Source organism: Chlorocebus sabaeus, chromosome 10 (genome assembly GCF_047675955.1).
Source record: "Chlorocebus sabaeus isolate Y175 chromosome 10, mChlSab1.0.hap1, whole genome shotgun sequence".
NCBI classification, from domain to species: Eukaryota; Metazoa; Chordata; class Mammalia; order Primates; family Cercopithecidae; genus Chlorocebus; species Chlorocebus sabaeus.
The window spans coordinates 114,669,522-114,696,495 of NC_132913.1; the positions used below are offsets into that span (position 1 = coordinate 114,669,522).

Genomic DNA, 26,974 nt, shown 5'->3' on the forward strand with positions numbered 1-26,974 from the left:
GGGCACTGTTTCTTAAAATGAAGTGGGCAAACACGTTCTACAACATCTGGGAATTCTGCATCAACATTTTATTTTATTTATTTATATTTTTTGAGATGTAGTCTCGCTCTGTCACCCAGGCTGGAATGCAATGGCACAATCTTGGCTCACTGCAACCGCTGCCTCCCAGGTTCAAGCAATTCTCCTGCCTCAGCCACCCAAGTAGCTGGGACTACAGGCACGGCCACCATGCCTGGCTAATTTTTGTATTTTTAGCAGAGACAGGGTTTCGCCATGGTGGCCAGGCTGGTCTCGAACTCCTGACCTCAGGTGATCCGCCCACCTCGGCCTCCCAAAGTGCTGGGATTATAGGCGTGAACCACTGGGCCTGGCCCAAAATCATAAAAGTATGTGTTCGTTCACCTGACAACCTAAAAGAATTCATGTAAGCACATTTGGGCTCATTTGAATGGCCGTCTCATAGCCAAATACTTCCAAGTAATTCCACAGTCCGAGTTTACAAATGTGTCTGATTGGACTGGCATGGAAAGTGACTAAGATGCCAATGCTTGCTGGACTCTGCAATGGCGCGTGGGCTCCTGTGGCTTTGATGAACATATTCCAGAGCTCCATGGCTTCCCCAACTTGAAAAACATTGTTTTGGTATATTTTCAATCCGTCATTTCTGTAAGCCAGAGATTCTCAAGGTGGGGGATAGGGGATAGTTAGGCAACCCCTTCCCCCAGGGACATTTGACAATGTTTAGATACATTTGAAGTTGTCACAATTGGAGGGACGGGATGCTACTGACATCTAGTGGGGAGAGGCCAGGGATGTGGCTAAATATCCTGTAATACACGGGACAGCCCCCACAACAATGAAATAGCGGCAGCCTGAGGTTGAGAAATCCCTCTCTGTGTATATTTTAATGTCTTTCTTGTTGCTGTTGCTTTTACAAAGTTGAGTTTATATTTTTGCAACCTGTACTTTCTGTTCAGCATTATATCACAGGCACCTCCCCACATCATGAAGTCTTCATATATAATTTTGACTCTTGTGCTGTTCTGTTAAATGTCTATACCATGACTTAGACAATCACGCTGGAACTCCATGAGAGCAGGGATCAGGTCTGTCTTGATAAATCCCCACACCCAGTGTCAGTCCTAGCTCAACATGAAGCAGATGCTTACTATTGACTTGCCCTAAGTTGTTGAAAGAGCCACACACCTACTGCTGAACGTTCAGATTGTTCCCCAGGTGAGTTGCCTTCTTAAATCACTTTTCATTTTTGAGACGGAGTCTCACTTTGTCGCCAGGCTGGAGTGCAGTGGTGCGATCTCGGCTCACTGCAACTTCTGCCTCCCAGGTTCAAGCGATTCTCCTGCCTCAGCCTCCCAAGCACCTGGGACTACAGCCACGTACCACCACGCCCAGCTGATTTCTGTATTTTTAGTAGAGACGGGGTTTCACCATTGGCCAGGATGGTCTCAATCTCTTGACCTCGTGATCTGCCCACCTCGGCCTCCCAAAGTGCTGGAATTACAGGCGTGAGCCACCTTGCCCAGCCCTTAAATCACTTTTCTAAAGCTTATTCTTACTAAGTTTTATGCTTCAGCCAAAAGGACAGTGGGTGTGAGTGGCGGGCAGAGACGGGGAGGAGGGGTGCAGAAAAGGAGTGGGTTTGAGATCGTGTATTGCTCAATGCTCTTGGTTCCAGTCATTTATATTTGCATTTATATGCATATTTATGCCTGGAACTTAGGATTTATGTGAAATTAAGCAAAACAAATCCGTGATTTGACAAAATTGTTACTCTGGACTTAATATATTGTCAAAAATGTTCGATCTCTGTTTGCTGGGGTGAAATGTGTTACACAGATTAACCTGAATGTGGTGTTACATTTTGTCAGATCTTTCATTTTGCAGTCAAGGGTAATGGTGCCATCATAATTCGGCAAAGAAAAGTTCTCAGCCACAAAATTGGGCAGTGACTAGATAATGAATACAAGTTCAAATCATCACAACAGTCTCCACCCCTGAGCAGCACGCACACTTTGCCATCTGCTCCTCTGAACAAGAGGGGATGCTTACCGGGTCTCCCATTTGCCCCTTTACTCCCACACCGGGATTTCCCTGAGAAAGAAAAGAAAAAGAATCTCATTGCTTTTGCATTTTAAACAAGTAATTAAAAGCTATTAAGACTTCTGGCTACACAATTTAGTTTATTGAATACTTTAGGAAATCTGATAAGAGGAAAGCCATAATTCTGACAAACACAATGGTCAATTATTTCATTGTTCAGGGCTCTATTTACGTATCTTGCTCATGACTGCCTACCTTCAAACCTGGACGCCCTGGTTGGCCCGGAGGTCCCTAAATCGAGGGCAAAAAAACACACACATACAAATCAATCTTCAGACATAGAAATCAGAATGTGCCGCCTTCTGTTGCTCCAAGATCCTATTTAGGAAACCCTTAATTTTAAAACATGCAATGATGGCGTTTCTATCATGGATGGGCTGTTGTCTTCTGTGAAGATGATGTCAGTGGCTCCTCCCCAGGGACCTGTGCTTCAAGATGGAATCCGCCTGATAATGGTGGGTTTTCACTGATTCATCAATTATAATCTCTCAAACGGCCCACCTGTGTCTGACCCAAAATGGCAACTTTGCTTCTTTATTTTCATGGAGAATCTGGTTTTCAAAGGGATCACATCAGCAGTGCTGTACTTACCACTAACCCTGGCTCTCCAGGATATCCTGCGGGGCCCGCCGGTCCTCCTGCACCCCAAGATCCCTAAACATGAGAAAAATCAGTGCATCTGTTACCAAAATTGTAATCATCTTTCACAGAAAGAGTTACGTGTGATCCCATGTGAATAAAAACCTCTAAAGAAATCACAGCCCCCAGCATATCTGCCCTGCTAGGACATTTTCAACAGCAGGTTTGATGCAGCCCTAAGAGGGCCCCAAACAAGCCGGGCACGGTGGCTCACACCTGTAATCCCAGCACTTTGAAAGGCCAACTGGAGCGGATCACGAGGTCAGGAGATCGAGACCATCCTGGCCTACATAGTGAAATCCCGTCTCTACTAAAAATACAAAAATTAGCTGGGCATGGTGGCGGATGCCTGTAGTCCCAGCTACTCAGGAGGCTGAGACAGGAGAATCGCTTGAACCAGGGAGTTGGAGGTTGCAGTGAGCCGAGATCATGCCACTGCACTCCAGCCTGGTGACAGAGCAAGACTCTGTCACAAAAAAAAAAAAAAAAAGAGGCACCAAGCTAAAGGTAGTAGCATTCTGGTAGTTGTAATAAAGTCCTTCATTTAGCGTCCAGAGGTCAATCTTCCTATTTACAAATTTAGGACCCAGAGATCAATCTTCCTATTTACAAATACATCCTGTAATAACAAAAGCGGAGAACAAAGAAAATGCATTACCACCTACTCCTAAATTCTGTGTTACAATTTTGATAAACATCAGGATGCTTTTAAAGTATTATTATTAATTAACATTACATATTAATGTATTTATTCTTCTTAGCATATTTTTAAAACATGGTCTGCAAGATCTCAAATTGGGGAAATATAGTCCCTAATTTGAGATCAAGATGAGTCAGCCATACAAAATTTTCTACAACGTGTGAGTTGTAACATAATTATACACAAATTGTCAAGAAAAGGTACAGGCAATCCTGGAAGCGTGCAGAGATGTTCCCGGGCTTCTGCTGACTCTGCCCAAGTCAAATGATTGGGGAGTGTGTAATGAAATTGCTCTGTTTAGGAGGATGAACTGATATTTATTGTAACAGCAACATTGAGGTGTCACATTTATTACATGGACCTGAGCTTCAATCATACTAAGGAAACCAATCCAGAAAAGTAGTTCCATCACTAGCCAGAAGTTACAAGGCAAAATTTTAGGTTAACTATTGGAAGGCGAAACGGAGTCTCGCTCTGTCACCCAGGCTGGAGTGCAGTGGTGCAATCTCAGCTCACTGCAACTTCTGCCTCCCGGGTTTAAGCATTTCTCTGACTCAGCCTCCCAAGTAGCTGGGATTACAGGCACATAGCACCACATCTGGCTAATTTGTGTATTTTCAGTAGAGATGGGGTTTCACCATCTTGGCCAGGTTGGTCTTGAACTCCTGACCTTGTGATCCACCCGCCTCAGTCTCCCAAACTGCTGGGATTACAGGCTTGAGCCACCTCATCCAGCCTTTTTTCTTTTCTTTTTCGATGGAATTTTTTTTTTTCTTTTTCTTTTTCACTCTTGTTGCCCAGGCTGGAGTGCAATGGCACCATCTGGGCTCACTGCAAGCTCCGCCTCCCGGGTTCAAGTGATTCCCCTGCCTCAGCCTCCTGAGTAGCTGGGATTATAGGCACGTGCCACCACGCCTGGCTAATTTTGTGTCATTAGAGAGAGGGTTTCACCACGTTGGCCAGGCTGGTTTCAAACTCCTCACCTCAGGTGGTCCACCCACCTCAGCCTCCCAAAGTGCTGGGATTACAGGCATGAGCCACCACGCCTGGTTGGCAAAACTGCTCTCAATTTTAATCTTGTAAATATCGAAAAACTGGAAAGACTAATATAATCATTAAATTGCAGATTTCGGAGAGATAAAGATAGGCAAAATATTAAATATAATATACAAATACTGATTCACCAGGCAAAATGGTAGCGAGAAGCAATGCAAGATTATTCTACCTGGTATATATTTTATATGTAATTGCTAAGTGGACTCACTTTCCTAAATATGAAGTAGCTGCATATACCTGAGTAATGCCAAAAGATCATTAGAAGATGGAAGAGAAAGGCAGGAGGGAGCCTGCTGAGCTTCAAGTACAGCTTCATGGGCATGAGATGGGTGCAGTTACACAGGGCCCCAAGCTTGAGTTAATGATCTGCTGTCGCCATCTTGAAATTCTTAATAATTTTTGAATGGGGAATCCACATTTTCATTTTGCACCAGGTAAGCCACACAAATTATGTAGCTGGCTTTGCTGGGATTAAAACATGGATTGTAGGCTATTTGAGGAGGAAATAGAAGGATAGAGCCTGCTCAGGAGACTTACTGGTAAGCCGGGCAGTCCTGGGTCGCCTCTGTCTCCCTGCAAAAATAAGAATGCATTGCTGTATAAGTCCACACAAAATTCCTAAAACACAGATCATGTAAAAATAGAAATACATACAAAAATTATTTGCACTCATCTAATTGTGCAGTTTGTTCAATTTTTTTGGTGTTGACTAAAACTGAGGAAGGGATATGCGGAGGTGATTTTCTTTCTCCTTAATTTCTGAATTCTCCTTCTACCCAACAGAGAAAGATCGCTGGAGTAATGACAGGGAATCAAAATGAGATTTTTGTCTTTGTTTAAATTGTTCTAAATTCTCAATCCAGTGTTCCCATTTCCTCACCGTTTACCCGTTGCTGGTCTGGTTCCACCCCCTGCTATGCTTTCTAAACAGCTTGACCCCCTTGACTACCCTAGAGAGGACAGAAAAGAAACTCAGGTGGAAATTGCCTCACACCAGCCTCTGTCAACCTCTCTCGCTTTGTGACTCTGCGCTGAGACTCAACCTACTTTAAAAGATCAAAGCCTATATATTCTCTTGAATGAAGGCTCTTTTTTAAAAATGTAAAATATATGTAAGTTAAAATTTGACATTTCAACCTTTTTTGCTTTTTTTGAGATGGAGTCTGGCTGTTGTCACCCAAGCTGGAATGCAATGGCGCCATCTCGGTTCACTGCAACCTCCGCCTCCCTGGTTCAAGTGATTCTCCTGCCTCAGCCTCTCAAATAGCTGGGACTACAGGCATGTGCTGCCATGCCTGGCTAATTTTTTTGTATTTTTAGTAGAGATGGGGTTTCACCATGTTGGCCAGGCTGGTCTCGAACTACTGACCTCAGGTAATCCACCCGCCTCAGCCTTCCAAAGTGCTAGGATTACAGGCGTGAGCCATTGCGCCCAGCCCATTTCAACCATTTTTAAGTGTACAGATAGTTCTGTGGCATTAGGTACATTCACATTGTTATTCACCCATGACCACCGTCCATCTCCAAAACTCTTACGTCTCCTCCAATGGAAACTCTGTTCTCATTAAACACTAACTCCCCATCCCTCTTCCCCTCCAGCCACCGGCAACCACCATTCTATTTTCCATCTCTATGAATTTGGCTATTTTTAAAATGTCATATAAGTGTAATCATACAATATCTGAGTGGTTTATTTCACTTAGCATAATATTATATCTTCAAGGTTCATCTATGTTGTTGTATGTGTCAGAACATCTTTCCTTTTTAAAGCTTTTACAATCTTCCATTGGATGAATACACCACATTTTGTTTATCTATTCATCTGCTGATGGACACGATTGCTTCCACCTTTTGACTACTGTGAATAAAGCTCCTATGAACATGCAGGTACAAATATCCATTCAAGTCCTTGCTTTCAATTCTTTGGGGTATATATCCAGAAGTAGAATTGCTGGGTCATATAGTAATTCTATGTTTAATTTACTGAGGAATTACCATATTATTTTCCACAGTGGTTGCACCATTGTCCATTCCCATCAGTAATGCATAAGGCTCCAACTCTCCAGGTAGTTGCCAACAATTGCTTTTTTATTATTATAGCCATTAGAATGGGTATAAAGTGGATATAGACTCTTAAGAGCATTGTCTCTCAAGGGTTATTGAACTATAGATCATTTTTATTAGGGATCTTCTGTTTCCCCTTAAGATAAGGAATTCCCTATATTCATCCCCCTTCTATATTTGTATATCACATGTCCTCTATTACCACAATTACAAAAAATGTTCACTGTAACTAATATGATATGGGACATTACCATTTACAGTGTGCTGCAATATAAATTATTATAACAGTCTTAACAACACTAAGAAAGAGGCAGGGTAAATATTATTTGAATCTTCTTTCACAAATAACGAACACGAGGCTGAGGAGGCTAAGGGAGTTGCTTAAAGTCACAGTGGAGAGTAAGCTTCAGTTCTCTCCTTCCAGTACACCATACTGGTTCTGAGCCTGCTGTTGACGTTCACTTTATTACTATATCATTTAAGCTACAAACAAATCCATCGTTCTTGTTGTTTAAGAAGGACAAACAGGCACAGAGGCTACACACATAAACGGTGAGCTCACTAAAGGGATCATTGCTCAGGTGTGTCCATTCTGGGTGGCACAGAACCTAGGGTCTCATAGAAGCAATCTAGGACAAGTGCTATCTAATTGCTGCAGAACATTCTTCCTTAAGAGAAATGACCACACATCTTGAAAATGGGCTGTATTTTCCTGTTAATGCATTATTTCCACTGATCCCCATCACTCATCCATGGCTTCTCATCTGAGAGATGAGGTGGTCACTCAAGAGTTTATTTCTGAACATTTGTATGTCACTCCCTGCTAAAAACACCACCATTAAATGTATCAAGCAAAGTGCTATAAGGTTTACATCATTTTCAAGTTCAATAATTGTGACTTTTACTGTACTGGATGGCAAGTACTAATATTACAATGTTTTAATTACAAATAAATCAGTGGTCCTCCACTGGGGTGATTTCCCCCCAGGGGACATTTGTTAATGTCTGGATATATGCTTTGGGGAGTTCAGAGGTGGGGGATGCTACTGGCATCTAATGAGTAGAGGCCAAAGACCAGGGATGCTGCTCAACATCCTATAATGCACAAGTCAGCCCCACACCAAATAAATATAAGGCCCAAAATGTCAGGAGTTGAGAAACTTTGAAATAAATACATCCTTTGCAGTTCTGACTAGTTCAGAGGTACCAGAATTTTGCAGTGCTGGAATTTTACTGATGACTAAAGCTAATGCCTTCACACAAAAGTATGGTGCCATCCCTGAGGGTCAGGGTAATAATAAAAATTGGTGTATTCAGGGACATTTTGAAGAAAAATCCTGTCTGAGTATTTCCTGCATGGGCTTACCTATTTGGGAAAAAAAAAAAAATCTTTTAATCCATCATGATCATAATACTTACCTGAATACCTTTAATGGCACCTAAAATGAACACTGAATTTCCTTTTTCTCCCTTTTCCCCAGGATGGCCCTGAAAATAAAATATTTATGCACTTAAGAGGAAAATAACGTATTACCATTTCAGTATTTTCTTTTCTATATAAAATATTACTCATCAGTTAAAATTATTGACATGATTGTCAATTATTGACATGACTAACAAGCGGACATTTCTTTATCCTCTTCCATATTATTATCACCCTAAGGTTCCCACATATATTTACTCCATATTCAGTTAAGATCTGTTAAGGAATCTTCTAAGACAGAATATCTACTTATATATAGCTATTTAGCAGAAAATTTCTTATTTCCTCACAATATAAAACACATGCATTGTTCCTACAAATAATTAATTTTGCAATTGTTAATTTATGCCTTAGAAACAGTTATATATCTATATATACACACACACACACACACACAGAGAGAGAGAGAGAGAGAGAGAGAGAGAGAGAGAGATTTTATCCATTTCAGTACTTGTATTCAAAATAGGCCTAAGTTGCTAGTTTGCTTAGGATAGTTTCTTAAAGTTAATGAAATACCTCAGTGTATCCTTTCCCCTCCCCATGGTTTCCCTACTTAACATCTTAACATCCTACTTCAATTCTTAATATAACTTCTCTTGGTTACCACATAAAAATCCTACCATCTTTATATATCAAGCTCATATGAAAGATATATACATTTCAAAGTTAATCTCTCTTAGAGGAGTGCTTGACTTGGCTTCTAATGGGAGATATTTAACAGTTTAAGGTTAAATTACATCAACAATTTACTTGAGAAATCAGATTTGCTAGTATCTGCTGTTTTGGTTTTGCACAGTTCCAGTCTGAATGAATTTCAGTTTCATAGTTAAGTTAACAACACCAGTTCTCCAACAACATTGTTCAAATTTCAGTTACCATCGTATATTAACTGAGTACTTGCATAACGTACAAACTTCATCGCTAGCCCCTCAGCCCACAAATCACTATATAAATAACAGATGTGAATTGTGATTACTGCATGATCACATGATGTTACCAAAACATGTTGCACAGAAAGCCAATGACTGAAAGGACAACTACTGCCAAGGAAGAAGGCTTTAATTGGGTGCTGCAGCTCAGGAGATGGGAGATCAGTCTCAAGTCCATCTCCTAGACTGACTAAAATTACGGGTGCACATAGCAGGGAAGAAATGTAACAATGTGTTGGAAAACAGGACCTAGGTAAGGAAACACAGTCAGGGGTCTGGCATCTCATTGTCTGGATGCCATGATCTGGTGAGTTTCAGTTCTTTGATACTTTTTGAGAGGCCTAGGGGTCCTCTCCTGAGGAAGGAACTCAGATAAAACACACAGGTTTCAAACTTTAAGATCAGAAGGATCCATTTCTACGTTGATCCAAAGAACATCTACGGGACTATTGGGTCAGTTTCGATGATTTCTGTCAAAGTCTGTCTGTGATTGGCCCCTGCACACGTATTATTCAGAGCACACACACAGACACAGACAGCAAAGCTTGTAGCTGGCTTGCTTCCTTATCTCCCAGCAATAAACTCAAATAACATTTTACAAAAATGGATAGTTGGAAGAGGAAATTGGCCACTAATGATGAAAATGAAGCAAAGAAATGAAAACGGTAATGCTGGAAATGAAATTCAAGTAAAACGTAAGTGGAGTTATAGAGGAAACAGCTCATCATGGGAATACAATATTGTTGTCATTTGAGAGACTGTATTTGCAGCCAGAGGAACTTAGTAAAGATAAACCAGGAAAGTGGTTGGGATGAAAAGGATGACAGTGTCCTACGTAAAGTGACATCGATGAAAACTTCACATTAAAGGAACCCTTAGAGATACTTCACAACACTGGAAACAGATCCAAACTTAGAAAGGAGTATCATACTTCATCAAAACATAAAAGACATATTCCCTTAGCATTGCAAGTTATGTGATGAGAAAAAGGCAAGTACTGTTGAAACTACTCTTGATAAGTTTTTACAAAGAAATAAAACACTTTGCTTCTCAATGTTTCAAATTACAGTATATTAAATAAATATTTAGTTTTTTCATTTCCTTATATATTTATAACTGACAAAGTTTCTAATGTTTTAACAAAACATTTTAAAGGTTATGGGACAATAGTAATTTTCTAATCAGTTGATAAGGTTTCTTTGTGTGGTTTTTAGTTTGCCTGGTCATTCTTACATTACTGTGCAAAGTGAGGGGTGTCTGTACAGTAAATGAGTCAAGGGGAAGTTGGCTGTTTTGCACAGAGACCGTTATGGCAAACTTCAGGATTGGGGTCGGTACTGCATGCTATGTTAAAGTTAAAACCGAGAACCCTTGCTCTCTTGAATGCTCATGAATCTGTAGAATGAGGTTTGGCCTGATTTGAGGAGCTTAATAAATGTGCATTCGCCAGACTGCACTTGAGTTTTCAAATGGCTGAGTTTGAAAGTAAAGGATGGTTGAAAAACTTAACAATGAAAGGTGGTGGTGGTTCTTATTTGATACCAGAAGAAAAATGTGAGTATGGAAATTCTTTTTGAGTTTAGTGTTCAGATCAGTTCCTCCAGGATCTGGAGCAAAAGGGAGACTTACGAGTGGCAGCAGAATGAATGATTATGGCGGTCATACTAAGGAAACTTTCTAGAAAGAAACTTGTGAAATGATATTTGATTAAGGAAGGGAAAAATACTTTTTTAAAAAACCACAGAAAAACAATTTTGAAAGGTCACATGATCTCTGATGTTTAAGTGAAGAAAAAGAGAAAAGGAATATGGGCGTTAGCTCTTGCTCTAGTTGTGTTTAAATGAAAGTCCAAAATTCTGAAGAAAAAAATGCTAAGAGCCGTAAGGTTTCCCTCAAGTGCTGGATACTATCAACTGTTGTTGGACATCCATTCCAAAGCTTTTCGATTGGATTTTCTTGCATTACAGGGACTAGGAAGATAAAAACTTCGATGTGGAAGGCAGAAGTTTGGAAGAGATTCTCTTCCTGGTCTGTTGCTGCCGCCAAGCAGGAAAGCAAAAACTTGTGTGTTCTGTTTGCTAGTGTCTAGACGTGGGGTGAGAGGCCGTGGTCACAGTGCAGTTACAGCTTCCCGACTCTGGATCTCAGCTAGCTGTGAACCTTTGACATCAGTGGTCTCGTGTGGTCCTAAGTTTTACTCTTCCAACTATTATAATAAGTGCCAGACTCCCTGTATCAGATTCCTTTCTGTTCAAAATACCTATTGGGGTTTATGTTTCTGCAATTAACCCTGAATGATAAACAATTGACATTTTGCTATCTGGTCTCTCTGCTCTTTTTTCCCCTTCTATCTATTTTCTTCACAGCGGCCAGAGACATCTTAATGAAACATCAATCAGATCATGTTGCTTCCTTCCTTAAAACCATCCAGAAAAAATCTAGGCTCCTTCCATCATCCACAAAGCCCTGCATGTTCTAAGTCCTGCCTATCTCTCTGTCCTTATCCCCTAGCCACTCCCATTTGTTGACAATGCCCCAGGCACACTTGTATTAACTCTGCTTCTTGAATACATCAAGCCTGTGCCACCACAGGGCCTTTTCACTTAAGATTCCTGTTAAGATGAGCTGTGGGTGTCTTACTGGGGGGCCTCCTGGACCAAGAGCTCCTCTTCCTCCTGGAAACCCTGGGTCACCTCTTGAGCCATTGTAGCCACACTTACCAGGTTTGCCTCTGGGTCCAGGAGGCCCTGGGTGCCCCTGCAGAAAACAACATTATAAGTGAAGCATTTTTGCAAAAATATCATAACGCAAAGATTTTGCATAATATGAATACTCAAATTATGGCAATTGTGATTCACACATTTACTGTTTAGTTTTGTGAAACTTTCTCTCTACCCCAAAAGGCTATGTAGCAAGTGAAAATAAAACCTAAAGTATTTTTAAGATAACAAATTTAAACTAATTTAGTTTGCAATACTCTGGGAAATTGAGGAGGGGACCTTCCTTAAAATCCTTAGAAATACTATAAAGAATTATAAAGCTCCCACTTACCTCTTTTTTTTCCATTTCATTTTCATATGAGAAATTAGAGTATTAAGCTCACTACAAATATTAGGACTCATCCGCAAATAAAAACATTCCTTATGAGTATGCATTTATTTCAAGAACATTCTACTTGACATAACAAGTATGCCTAGCTCATATTTTGGAATTTTTTCTCTAACCTGTTTGAAAACGTTGCTTTCCAAGTAAAGTGTTTTGCTCTGGGAGTTACTGTACCAAATTTAAATGTAAACACCCTTTCATGCACTAAAATGAGAAAATATAAAAAGAGTTTGCTATATATAATATATACCATGCACCATAATATATATTAATATATCTTGCACCATGTTTTATATGTTATGTAATATATAATTAACAGATATAATACATAAACTATATGTAAGGTATGATATATAATATATAAACTATATGTAAGATATAAGATATATAGTATATACTATAGTTTATGTAAAATATAAGACATATATTGTATAGTGTACATACTATATATATCTTATATACATAATATATTTGGTGCAAAAGTAATTGGGGGTTTTGCCATTGAAAGTAATAGCAAAAACCACCATTACTTTTGCACCAACCTAATGCATTCTATATCTTGTCTAATATATATCTTTTATATATGTAGATATATATTATGGTGAAAAATATATATATGTACTATTGTGCTTGTAGTATATATAGGAAACATTTGCTATAGATATCTTGTGGTTTATATAAATATATATTTTATGCATATACACATGTGGTTTTAAAGATTTTGATGAGTACTTCCACCTTTTTTTAAAAAGTGGAGAAAATTTAGGGATACTTACAGGTATGCCATCTAAACCTGGAAATCCAGGAACACCAGTTGGGCCCTAAAATCCCAGAAAATAAAACAAAGTTATAAAAATTACTAAATTAATAAGCTGATTTCCTTGAAAACATTAACAATTAATTACTCAGATTTGAACCTGCGGAGCAGTCATCGCCACCTATGTTTTACATCGATGAGTCTAAAAGCCAACATTTAAGAACACTCTTGCGCTTTTTTTTGTACTTGGGAAAACAACCTAGCTGTACTGATTTAAAGAAATCATTCAACATGCTGTGAACAGAAATCTAACTGCTCCGAATCTCGATCCTGGAGTAACACACCCTTCAATGTGAACACAGGCAATTTATAGGATTATTTTGGCACACCTGCACTACCCAAAGTTGGGGTAGAATCTCAAGTGCTCATCCACAGGGAATAAACTATAGTTTTATTCATACTATGGCATATTATAAAATGTTTTTTCAGGAATAAGTTCAATCTACATAACCTGATAAGGAACGATCTCTAAGACATCTTGTTGAGTGAAAAGAGGAAGCCTCAGTGTGATGCATACAGGTAATGTCATGTAGGTTTTATAAAAAGCCAGGAAACAATCTAACTTCTCACTGGTACACGCATGTGTTTAAAGGCCCAGAGGAGCATGCTCCTCTGGAAAGGGGCCAAGAATGAGGATGGATTCTCCCAGAGGAGTTCAGGGACTTCATTTATTATAAGGTTCAAGTACATACTACTCATGGTGGTAAAACTCCAGTACTGGCCAGGCACAGTGGCTCAGGCCTGTAATTACAGCACTTTGGGAGGCTGAGGCAGGCGGATCACTTGAGGTCACGAGTTCGAGACCAGCTTGGCCAATATGGTGAAACCCCATCTCTACTAAAAATACAAAAATTAGCTGGACATGGTGGCATGCGCCTATAATCCCAGCTGCTTAGGCGGCCGAGGTGGGAGGATTGCTTGAACCCGGGAGGCAAAGTCTGCAGTGAGCTGAGATCCCACCACTTGCATGTTGCCTGAGCAACAGAGCAAGACTGTCTAAAAAAACAAAAACAAAAACCAGTACAGTACTGCTGGTGAGTGGTTCATGTGAATTTCCATATAAGATGTGGCTTACCTTATCTCCTTTGTCCCCTGCTGCTCCAGGAGGGCCGCGGTCCCCTCTCATTCCTTTCTCTCCTGAAAGCCCAGTGGGTCCTGGGGCTCCCAGGGGTCCTATTGGACCCTGTGGCCCTGGTGGTCCTGGTGGACCCTGAGAAGAAAGATCAAAAAGAAATGGGGGTGCAATTCTTAATTACTGTCTTCTAACACAAACATATAGTCATTCAGGCCTACAGAAGACTTGAAAATTCGATTTGCACAAACTCTGATAATAGAAACAAATGGCTGGAAATGGTGGCTCACGCCTACAATCCCAGCACTTTGGAAGGCCGAGACACGAGGTTCACTTGAGCTCAGGAATTCAAGACTAGCCTGGGCAACAAAGTGAGGCCCCCGCCCCCCCATCTCTACAGAAAATACAAAAATTAGCTGGGCATGGTGGTGTGCACCTCTAGTCCCAGCTATTCGGGAGGCTGAAGTGGAGAATCACTTGAGCCTGGGTAGCAGAGGTTACAGTGAGCTGATCGCACCACTGCACTCCAGCCTGGGCGACAGAGACAGACTCCATCTCAAAAAAAAGAAAAGACAGACAAGAAAAGAGAAAAGGAAAAGGAAATGAAAGGAAAGACAAGAAAAGAAAATGATTGGTTTAATTAAAACATAATAGTGGCATTGCCCTGTTCAATCTGTATTAAGCTATATGATAAATTTCAAGTACTGCACATGTATTCATGTATGTATGTATGTGTGCAGTATGTGTGTATGTGTGTACACAGAAACACATATGTCAACTGATTATAGTTATCTTACTATTTTCATTCTGTCAATCAAATTTAGAGATCTTGGGCTTTTTAATGAAGCAAGAAACTAAAAAGTTAAAGCTGTATTTACCTTTATGTTCGTGACACAAATAGAGTAAGAGAAACTGCCAGATCTTTTATTTACTTCAAATAACTAATGATTTGCCTGCCCTTTCGAAGGACAACATTTCTTTCTTTGCTGCTTTTATCTAATTTCTTAGTCATATTTTGGAATTAGTCTCCATGTCACATTAAATTTATGTAATCCAACTTTCCATGAACGAAAAGGCCACCTCTTGTTTTAAGTGAAGAAGCTTTACGGGGCCTCCTACCTCAGAACCCATGCCCCAGGGCCCTACCCCATCTCCCTTCTGGGGTCTGGGCCTGGCCAAGGCCAGCAGCACCATCTAAAGTGACATCCCGACCAGGTGCGGTGACTCACACCTGTCACCCCAGCACTTTGGGAGGCCGAGGCGGGCGGATCACCTGAGGTCAAGAGTTCGGCCTGCAATTTTTCAGACCTCTCAAAATTTTTGCAAAGATTTAAGAAAAAATATTTCATAACTTCTTGCTTCACAAAACAGTATGGATGACTGCATTCAATAAGCAAGTAAGTCCTGATGTCTGGACAGAAAAGCTTGGCAGGATTTGGGAGATATCTGCTCAGATCAGATGTCTTAGGTCTCCAGGGTTAATACAGGGTTGCCCCTTGGGAGTGCAGGGCCTGGAGCGAAATATTTGTTGCGGAGTCCCATCTACATAAAAACTTGAGTCACCCGAAATCAGCATGCCAGCCCTGCTCTGGCAACCCAACGTGGTGCAATCCCATGAAAGAAATACTTCATGGGCAAGTGGAAGTGTTCTGCTAGGCAGCCACCCTCCAAAACCAGGGCTCAGCCACAGGGCGCCAGACAATCCCATAGCCTGAAGGCCAGAGCTCCTCATGTGGTCAGCCCCACATTGGGTAGAAGGTCAGAGAGCACCCTGACAGGAGGAAACAGTAACCAAGACCCACCTGGTCCTGATCTACACTTGGGGTGTCACTCTTTTTAACTTTTATTTAGTATCATTATTTTCTGAGACAGGATCTCACTCTGTTTCCCAGGCTGGAGTGCAGTGGTACGATCTTGACTCATTGCAGCCTCCACCTCCCAAGTTCCAGGGATCCTCCCACCTCAGCCTGCCGAGTAGCTGGATTACAGTTGCATGCCACCATACCCAGCTAAGTTTTGTATTTTTAGTAGAGACTGGGTTTCACCATGTTGGCCACGCTGGTCTTGAACTCCTGAGCTCAGGTGATATGCTCGCCTCAGCTTCCCAAAGTGCTGGAATTACAGGTATAAGCCACCGCGCCTGGCCGAGATGTCACTTTAGATAGTGCTGCTGGCCTTGGCCAGGCCCAGACACCAGGAGGGAGATGGGCAGGAGCCCCATAAGAATAGTGCAAGAACATTCACCACAGTGTTATATGCAACAGCAGAAGAAACCGGAAATCCCGGGGAAAGGCACCAACCTGAGACTCAGTGAATAAATTAGGGTGCCTTCAAACAGCGAAACCCCTCACAGCCTGACTTCATCGGGGTGCTCCAGGAGCAACAGAGAGGACAAGAAGTCAATGAGACCAACGTCTCCATTTGAGAAGTGAACGAGGTGCAGGTCAGGAACAGAGCGAGACCCAGGGAAGTGAGGGCAGCCAAGAAAGGGGCAATTTCAGGTCAGTTACGCTGTGGACACCTGGGACTTAACTCTGAGGGGAGCCCACATCTCAGTGTTATCCCGCCCTAGGGGCAGGGAGTGGGGGTATTTATCTCCTTGGCTGAGGGCCCCGGTGATGGGCATGGAGTGCCTGCCAACTGTGCCTCTGCGGCTTTGAAAAAAGCCCTGAGAGACGCAGATGCCAGCAGCCGAAGTCCCCCAGAGCCCGAGCACAGAAACAACAGGTCTGAGGAAGACGTGTGGGACCCCAACAGCATGTGCAAGCCACCGGCAAAGTCCATCTGCCAGGCCAATATAGAACATTCTCCCCAAGCTCATGAGGGAGAAACAGAGTGACTGAGCACCCAGGTTATGTGTCAGCCTCCTAGGTTTGAAGCCCAGGACCACACTGACTTGCTGTGTGACCTTAGGTATGTTTCTTAACCTCTCTGTTCCTCCACATCTTCATCTGTCAATGGCTTATGAGCATAAAAAGAATAATGCACGTAATGGTAATGGTGTTTAGCATAGTGCCTGGCATAACAAATGCTAACTATTGTTATTATATATTATTGTTATAAACGGATAATTGTTGGAGAAAAACAAGCCACAGAATAGTATGTCATATAATCCCACTAGTAGAGAAACAAAAGAACAAACAGTTTCCCTAAATAGACATTTATAAATGAACTTTGCTAGGGCATAAAAGAAACTGCGTGTCTCAGAAGTGAAAACACAAGCCAGGGCAATTTTACATTGTATTAGGTTGGTGCAAAAGTAATTGTGGTTTTTGCCTTTTAAAAGCAACGGCAAAGACCACAATTACTTTTTCACCAACCTCATACTTTGTGTACATCTTACCATCAGCAGAAGTGACTTTATAATAAAAATTAATTACCACTTCTTGTTCACCATTAAGTCATTAACTCAACAAACATGATCGACAACCTTTAACATCTGCCTAAATTTTACAAATCAAAACTATATTTTATATGTATTCTGCCTTTTCTTCATGCTCATTCATCATTGTTAAATAGCTACTATTTATTGAGTATCCCTATAAATGCTAAAAGCTTAGAATTTTAAAGGAAACTTAGATACATAAATATGTATTACGAAAAAGACAACAATAAAATATGAAGTGTAATTACATGAGCACAAACCATTTGGGGCATTGTGAGGGCTTATCAAGTTAAAATAGATAACTGCACAAATTCTAAACTACAATCTAAAAGTAAAAATCAGAGTACCTTTCTGTCTAACCTGTGTTAGAAATAAGATTAATTAACATAATTTAAAAGCTCCCATGTTTTCTAAATATAAAATTCAGGAAATAAATGCTTTTTCATTAAGTTTGGGAACGATCTTTTCATCTTGCATGCAATTTATATACATAAACTCCCCCAAATTATCTTTTGTGAATGCAGTACTTTACAGTAATGTATTATTTAGATACATACCAAAATGCACACTTGAATATAAAAGAGTAACTGACAAAGAGACAGCCAATTAACTGACTATAAATCTCTTTAATGTGTTTCATTTTAGACATGTAATACCGAATCCAGTGAGCTAATGGGAAGTTCGCAGAGGGGAAAAAAGGGACTGGAAACGTTTAACACCACGGCGAGAATAATAAAATTTCATTTAGTATAGAAACGTGTGCTGATTTGAAAAAATGCCATATAAAATACTTTGTTTCTTTGTTTTTGTTTTTTTTTTTTTTCTTGAGACGGAGTCTGGCTCCTTCTCCCAGGCTGGAATGCAGTGGTGTGATCTCAGCTCACTGCAACCTCTACCTACCGGATTCAAGCAATTCTACTGCCTCAGCCTCCCCAGTAGCTGGGACCACAGGCGTGTGCCACTACACGCATCTAATTTTTGTATTTTTAGTACAGACAGGGTTTCACTATGTTGGCCGGGCTGGTCTTGAGCCACTGACCTCGGCTGGGTGCAGGGCTCACACCTGTAATCCCAGCTCTTTGGGAGGCCGAGGCAGGCAGATCACAAGGTCAGGAGATCGAGACCATCCTGGCTAACACGGTGAAACCCCGTCACAAAAAACACAAAAACTTAGCCAGGTATTGTGGCAGGCGCCTGTAGTCCCAGCTACTCGGGAGGCTGAGGCAGGAGAATGGCAGGAACCCGGGAGGGAGGCAGAGGTTTCAGTGAGCCCAGATCAGCCACTGCACTCCAGCCTGGGCTACAGAGCGAGACTCTCTCAAAAAACCAAAAAAAAAAAAAACAAAAAAACAAAAAAACAAAAAAAGAAAGAAAAAGAAAGAAAGAAAAAGAAAGAAAAGAACTCCTGACCTCAAGTGATCTTCCTGCCTTGGCCTCCCAAAGTGCTGGGATTACAGGTGTGCGCCACTGCACCCTGCCCCTATAAAATACTTTGGGGGGGGGGAAAAAAAAAAAAGGACGGCAGGGAATGGTTATTTGCATTATCAAAGGATGCTAGCCCCTCTCTCTGTCTCCCCATCTCCTCCCTCCTCCCAGCCTGCCACCCTGACCTCCCTGCACCGGATTTCTAAACAAGCTCAGTTCTTTCACAGCGTTGGCACAGGCTGTCCTGTCCCGGGAGCGCCCCCTCTCTGCCTCTGGCAGATTCATCTCTCAAGGCTCCAGTGGAAAGATTCCCCTGATCTCCTGCCCCTGTTCTGGAGAAGGCGATGCCTCTCCAAGATGCCTCTGCAGTAACACTCTCACCCGTGACTCTCATCCTCTCTTTACTTGTCTGTCTCTCCCAAACTCACAGCCACCCAACCTCTGCTCCTAGAGGGCCGAGTCTAAGTGCCCAAGGTCATGATGGTAAGAAAGGTAAAGAACAACACACACTTCACAAAATAATAAGGTAGCCCACCTCTACCACCGCCCCCCTAGAGCAGGCACAAGGCAAGACGAGCCCTCCATATCCCTGGCTCCCAGTCTGAGGCCTCAACCGATCCTGATGGAAAATGTTTAAAAATCAACAGACAGAAAAGAACAATACAACAAAAATTTAAAAATTTAAAATACAGTATAACAACTGTATACTGTACATAGCATTTACATAGAATTCTAAATAACCTAGAAATGATTTATAGTATTTAGGAGGAAGTGCGTAGGTTATATGCAGATACTATGCAATTTTGTATCAGGGACGTGAGTATCCATGGACTTCGGTATCTACCGGGGAACTGGAACCAATTCCCCATGGATGCAAAGGGATAAGTGTAAATGCTTTCTTACGTCTCTAAATTGTCATTCCTAGAACATTGGTTAACAGTAACTATGCAAAATGGCAATGATTCCACAGCAATGTGCAGAGTACGACTTCACACCACGAGCAACGACTGAAGAACAGGGATGCTGGTGCTTTTTGCTGTTGAGCTATAATGTAGGTGTTGTTATGTCTTTATTTCAACCGTATGAAACGGCAAATACTACTCCTACTTTGCAGGTGGAAAAACGCACATAAATGTCTCCTTTTTTACAGCCACGAAGACTTCGTGATTTTGTATTTAGTGCAGTTTTTTCGTATGAATAGGTATTCTGCTACAGGATAAATTTTTAAAGGAAATACATTAAACCTTGAATAACAGCACAAAATCTGTCAGAAAGCTGCTCACCAAAATTTCCCAAACACCAATCTTTGAAAGTTAGTTCACCTAATTTGAGTAAATAATTTATTCACAGCATACAGAGAATAATTCTATTTTCTTTAAATTGTTTCATGTAAAAGGACGGATCCGTGAAAGAACTTGTGCTTACGAATAAATACGTAGGCTTACTTTTTCATAAGGTTATAATAGAATTCACTTCAGGACAAAGAGACATAAGTAATAGGCCCATAAAAGACATGTTTATAACTAGAGAATCATTAAATAATCACAGGAATGTTGCGTCATTTAAAAAAAAATCTTTAAAGAAATATTTCACCCAGTCCTAACCCCGCACTCTCCACCACCACCAATAACCTGCTATAATACAGGTTGCTGTGCCAGATTCAGTCGAGCAAAAACAGAAAAACTACCCAGTAGAATGACTGTCTTTCAGATGCGCAGCACCCCTGGGTTTTTTGGCTACCGTGTGCACGCAACTGCCTCTGCAGCTTCTGAATTTCAGTGTGAGACGGTGAAGTCAGAAGACAGAGCCGCTGAATCCAGAAATGACAATCAGCTTGACAGCTGAGGAAACTCTGGCATGCCATGTGAAGCCACTAGATCATCTCTTCCTTTCTTTCTCTCTTTTGGTTCAAAGGCCAGATTGACACCGTGTCATCAAACCTGTTATTTGCGCCTCCCTAGAGCAGCAGGAGGCTCTCCGGCCAGCTGTACAAATAAAGGATGAAGGAGATGAAAGCAGACACAAAATCGCCAGCCTCCCTGTCTTCTGAGGCCAGGGCATTCCTTTAGGATTTTGTCCCTTGTCGGTTGCCTAAGTCTAGAATATCTCTTGAACAGGGCTAAGATAAAATTACTTTTATTTCATAACAACTTAGTAAAAGAGACCAAAAGATAAGAGGACATGTATTGTGCTTTTCAAAAACCAAAATCTTCAAATCAGCCTTTTTGGCTGGCAATGATCTAGTTGCCCCAGGGACCAAAACCTATGGGGAATGACAAAAATCTAAGAAATTGGCTTGTGATTTTATCAGTAGGAGCACTAGGAGAAACACCTACAAATAAACAACTACAAATATATGTACAGCCACACTTTTTCTGCCATGACTTCCCACTCCTTCTCAGCCAGAAGTTAAATCAGTGCAAAGTGTAAATAAATGAATAACTGAACAAACAAGAAAGAGGCTTTTGTTATACTAATTATACAGATTCTCCAAATCACCCTTGAACTCTAAGACCATGACGCTGATCATCAAAAATGTCACAGGAAGGGGAAGGAATGTATTTATTAGACTAGGTTATGGATTATGTGGCTGCCATGCTGCATACCTTACCTTATTTAATGCAACCAGCAACACTGAAAAATGTAGGCTATGATCCCCATATAGATGAAGGAAGGTGTAACTTATTCAGGCCCTCACATCTAGCAAGCTCAAATTCACACCTGGACCAGTCAGTCTCTCTCCCAAACCTCTCCTCTTCCCCCTACCTGAGCCTGAGTCTAGCACAATGGAGGGTCCACTCACTAAACTGTGCTCATGCCATGCCTGTAGTGACCTTTCAATCCCTTCAAGCCTCTTCTTATTTTTACACTTAAAAACAATCTATCCAGATATACCCGATGTTCTTTTATAAAGTTTCTTTGGGACACAATGTTATTAATTGAATTAATCGAAGACCTCTATTTTTTGTGGTTCTCAAATTTAACTTTCTGGTCTTATCCTATATCCCCAACTGTTTTATAGAAACTTTCTTGCATCCTCTTGCCCTGTTAATTCATCTCACACATTGGGTCAAAGCTGAGCTCAGCCCTCTGCCTCCTCCTTCCCTGTCACTGAAGAGAGTGACTCTGTTCCTTGCATCATTCTAAGCTCACCATCCAGCTGCCAGCCTTGTCACCCTCTTTCCCTCATTCTCCATGTCCTTCTCATGACCAAGTCAATCACATCTTGCTTTGGACCAAAACCCAAATCTCATGCTCCCTTCTCACCTTCCTCCCACTGCTAAGCACCTGGCCCATGGTCTTGTCATCTCTTGCATGGGTTCCACAAGCACCAATCTCCCTTGTCTCCTTAACCCTGATCTTCTCCCCACTGCCCCATGCGACCATCAATGAGTCTTCTTCAGTCTCCCCTTTCCTGGTGTCATTGCTTTCACCAACACCTACAATGGGGACAATCTCCTTTCCACACACGCGCCAACCTTGCTCCCTGCAGTTTCCACACCCACACCCTCTGTCCCAATCACGCTTGCTTCCATGAGGTCAGAGTAGTCTTTCTTTACTGTAGCTCCAATTCTGCCATCCCTCCACCAAAAATATCATAATCATAACAGTAGCAGTAATAACTGCCACCATGTATGAAGCCAGACTCAACACAACAGTGTGTTCATACATTCTTCTCCTGGAATCCTTACCACCCTGTGAAGCAGAAAGTCATCCCTGTATCTACGACCTCATTCCCAAAGGAGGAAGCTGAGACTCAAAGACACGAGACAAAGGACCTGAGGCTGTTCGGTTCTGACTTCAAGGTTTCTGCTTCCATTTAACCGCAGTCCTCATCAATTTCACTCCCCTCCAAACTACCACATCTACCCCAAAATAATTAATGACTAAATAACGTCATCACCTATTTTTCATTATTGCCTTGTACATGCTACTTTGCTTAATGTTTGCTTGGAGTGATGTCTTCCAGTTTATATTTTTTGAGATGGAGTCCTCACTCTGTCACCCAGGCTGGAGTACAGTGGCTCAATCTCAGCTCACTGCAACCTCTGTCTCCCGGTTCAAGCAATTCTCCTGCTTCAGCCTCCCAAGTAGCTGGGATTACAGGCACCCACCACCACACCTGGCCAATTTTTGTATTTTTAGCAGAGATGGAGTTTTGCCATGTTGGCCAGGCTGGTCTCAAACTCCTGACCTCAAGTGATCCGCCCCCTCAGCCTCCCAAAGTGCTAGGGTTACAGGCATGAGCCACTGCACCTGGCCTCTGGTACACTTTTTGTAGCCAGGGATTCAAGTATGTTTTTGTTTCCACCCCAGCATCTTGGCCACTGTCTTGCACAATATAAATTCTAAACATATACTCCTGGATTACATGACCAATTAAAACTTCCACAATTAAAATTAACAAATAAATATTCTTTTAAATATATTCATCCTTTTATGAGTTTCATTATTCTTAATCCATTATTATCATTCCCTTCTTTTTTAATGCGTCCCTCCTTTTTAAGGCTTGGTTGTAATTCAAGCAGTCAGCCACTGGGTGGCACTACAACATCACTCACAAATCCTGTGGCCGTGCCTCCCGGGGTCTCCCCTATTGCAGGTAAAAGGCCCTTTGGTTACCAGGAAGTTATCAGGTTATCAGGAAGAGTTAGCAAAATAAATAACAAAAGGTGTCATCAACAGTAGACAATCCAGAGACTGGACTGCATGGCAGACTGTTTTCTTAACCGCACTTGTTCACAATGAAATAGGGGTAAACCAAGGGATTTAGCCTGGAGTAACATTCATTCGAGATTTTAAGAGGCAGCATGGTGCAGTGGGAAGAACCCTGCACTGAGAACCAGGAGACGTGGCTTTGCCACTGAACAACAAGGTCACCCCTTACTCCAGGCCACTGGAGAAGGGTTTTCCCATTTTAACACATGGCATCTGCATCTGCTGTGGGGCCTAAACAAGGCTAAGGGCTCCTGGTGAGCTCCCTGATGAGCTCTAATCCATTTGACTCTCCCTCCCTCTTGCCTGCCCTGTTCTCCAGCATCCCTGCCCCTTGGTCTTGCCTTGATTTGCTCCCACCTGTGTCTTGTGTGCTGGCCCCTCTTCCTCCTGGTTGGAGTCTCCCCCAGAACTCTTCAGGGCTGCCCTGGCTTCTTGTCAGTTTCTCTCCAGCCAAAGCATCCATTTCCAAGGTGTCAACTTCACCCACAGTCAGACAATCCCTCCGTGTCCCTCCCTAGCCCAGCCCTTTCTTTCTGAGGGCCAGTCACATACCCAGCTGACCTCAAGCACTGCAAGTCCAAGCCTGGACTCATGATTGCCCCTGAAATGTGCTTCCTGAGCATACACCGCTGTCCACACAGCAGCTTACACCTCTCCTGGGAGTCCCACGTGCCTCTAACTGCCTGACTCAACTGCCCCAGGTGAGTCTCCTCATTCCTATCAAGTCTGCCTCCCAAATATCTCCACCTCCCATCCACTTCCCTACCCTCCACTCTCACCCCCTCGCTAAGCCACCAGAACTTCCCACCTGCCTGACTGTAGCAGCCTCGGAACAGGTTTTCCCTAATATTACGTTACCTGCCACCAGCCACATTCTCCAAACAGCACCAGATCATCTTCTTATAACATAAATCCAATCTGCTTCTTCCCTTCTTAAAATCTTTCAACAATTTCTTATTACGCAGGAAAACCTGTCTGCTTTTTTTTTTTTCTTTTTCTTTCTTCTTTTTTTTTTTTTTTTTTTAAGTTGGAGTCTCACTCTGTCGCCCAGGCTGGAGTGAAGTGGTGCGATCTCGGCTCACTGCAACCTCTGCCTCCCAGGTTCAAGCCATTCTCTGCCTCAGCCTCCCGAGTAGCTGGGATTACAGGCACCTGCCACCACGCCCAGCTAATTTTTGTATGTTTTTTAGTAGAGACAGGGTTTTGCCATGTTGGCCAGTCTGGTCTTGAACTCCTGACCTCATGATCCACCCACCTTGACCTCCCAGAGTGCTGGGATTACAGGTGTGAGCCACCGTGCCCAGCCCCCGTCTGCTTTTTAAAGCAGCATTGCCTGCTGCCGGGTTCCTTACCCACTGTGGTCAAACCTCTCTCTAGTCACGTTTCAGTCCCTCAAACGTGCCAGTCTGTCTCTGTCCCACTTCAGGACCCAAGCGGCTGTTCCCCTTGTCTGAACACTTGTAGGAAGCTGACTGGCGCCGCAAAAAAAGATACGACATGTCTTAAGCCCAGAGCCTGTGACTATTGCCTTAGACGGCGAAAGACCTGATAAAGTGAAGGATCTTGAGCGGAAGAGTTTCTCCCAGGTGATTTAGGTGGGCCCTAAATGCTACTACGCGCACCTTTATAAGGAGGACTCGGAGGGAGACTGATGCGGACACACAGAGGAGCAGGCGACGTGAAGACAGGCAGAGACTGGAGTGAGGCCACCGGGAGCCAAGGAATGCCAAGGACTGCTGATGCCACAAGGAGTGGAAGGAGGCGAGGAGCAGGTTCTCCCCCAGAGCCGTGGAGGGAGCCTGGCATGCCAGCAGCTTGCTTTTGGACTTCAGGCCTCTAGAGAATACATTTCTGTTGTATTAAGCCACCATGTATATGGTCATTTGTTACACAGCCATAGCAACTGACGGAAGGCTCCTCCTCCGGGCTGCGGCTAGGAGAGTTCTAATTCCAGCCGGTTCAAGCTCAAGTGCTAACCCACAGCTCCCTGTGCCCTGACCCCCATATGCTCCCATGCAAAGCAAGCCAGGGCACCACATTGTCCACCTGGGGAGGGAGCAAGGATTTTTGTCTGGTCTTTTCCCTGATGTGACTCGAGCACCTCGAACAGTGCCTGGCGCTCGTCAGGCAGCCGAAAATAGTGGTCGGAGGGGAGTCTTGTCTGTCTCTCGGCTCGGCTCTGAGCTCCAGGCTGCAGGGACTTTCTTCTTTACGACTGAGGCCTCCATGGCCTGGGTGGATGCCTGGCATGTGGTAAATGCTCAATGGTTACTTGCCAAATGAATGGAAAGGTATTATTATTGGCATTATAATTCATTGCAGTTAAGATTGTGTGACAGAGGCCGAGTGCAGAGGCTCATGCCTGTAATCCCAGCACTTTGGAAGGCCGAGATAGGCAGATCTCTTGAGGACAGGAATTCAAGACGAGTCCAGTCAACATAGTGAAACCCCGTCTCTACTAAAAATACAAAAATCAGCCGGGCGTGGTGGCGGGCGCCTGTAGTCCCAGCTACTTGGGAGGCTGAGGCAGAATTGCTTGAACCCGGGAGGTGGAGGTTGCAGTGAGCAGAGATCGCATCACTGCACTCCAGCCTGGTGACAGAGCCAGACTCCGTCCAAAAAAAAAAAAAAAAAAAGATTGTGTTATAGAGAAATAAGCACCTTGGAGACAGCTGTTTGTGGGTTTCTTGGCAAATTATTGAATATGGTGGTTTGAAAGGAGAAATTTGCTTTTATTTCCTAAAACCTTTATAATTCCTCATCTTAGCTAATTAGTCAGACGTTACATTTGCACTAAAGAGGTATCCTTATACTCAGTGCTATTTTCCTATGTAATAGAATATTTCCCCCAAACTGTGCCCTGCTTTTGAGTGCACCTGTATCGCTAGCCATTATTTCTTGCCAATAACAAGTTCAGCGCAGCCCCTCATTTGCTGAGCTCTGCACCCAGCCTGGCCCGGGTCGTGCTGGGTCACACAGTGTGGCAGTTGTTGCTATGGAATTGAACTCCACATGAGGACCAAAGGCCCTGTTGCAAATCACTGACAAGTTAGTGAGATGACTGACCAGGGCAGATGTGCCCAAACCTGCCTTCAGACCCAAACCGCAACTAGGATTCCCAGGGCAGAGTCTTGATACATCAGCTCTACACGTAGACTTGGTCTGTTTGGAAAATAGGTAATACATTCCACAGTGTAGTAGGCAGATAAAAGCTTCTTTTCTCTTTTTTCTCATGCATGGATGCTGAATTTAAAGAGATATTTCTCAGCCTACTGAAATGATGTTAGTTAGTTGGAGTTATTTTCCCATGTAGACATCAGCTGCTGCCGCTATTTCTACCACTATCATTTATTAATAGGCCAAATAGTATTAAATGATAGGCAGGGATCCTTTCTTTACTCTCTAGGCCTCCCCGACCCTGTTCAGAAATCCTTACTCGAGGTCAGGCATGGTGGCTCA

General features: G+C 42.5%; 1 protein-coding gene across 1 annotated transcript in view; it reads right to left on the bottom strand.

Annotated features, from left to right (window-relative positions):
- The window catches only part of COL4A4 (collagen type IV alpha 4 chain), a 153,921-nt gene that overhangs the window by 96,820 nt on the left and 30,127 nt on the right, over positions 1-26,974 (bottom strand). Inside the window, exons 5-12 of the mRNA XM_038001450.2 lie at positions 13,990-14,124; positions 12,874-12,918; positions 11,633-11,749; positions 8,000-8,068; positions 5,054-5,089; positions 2,713-2,775; positions 2,317-2,352; positions 2,071-2,112 (exon numbers count right to left, since the gene is read on the bottom strand). Of these exons, the coding sequence (XP_037857378.2) occupies positions 2,071-2,112; positions 2,317-2,352; positions 2,713-2,775; positions 5,054-5,089; positions 8,000-8,068; positions 11,633-11,749; positions 12,874-12,918; positions 13,990-14,124 (543 nt within the window). The remainder of the gene's footprint in view (positions 1-2,070; positions 2,113-2,316; positions 2,353-2,712; positions 2,776-5,053; positions 5,090-7,999; positions 8,069-11,632; positions 11,750-12,873; positions 12,919-13,989; positions 14,125-26,974) is intronic.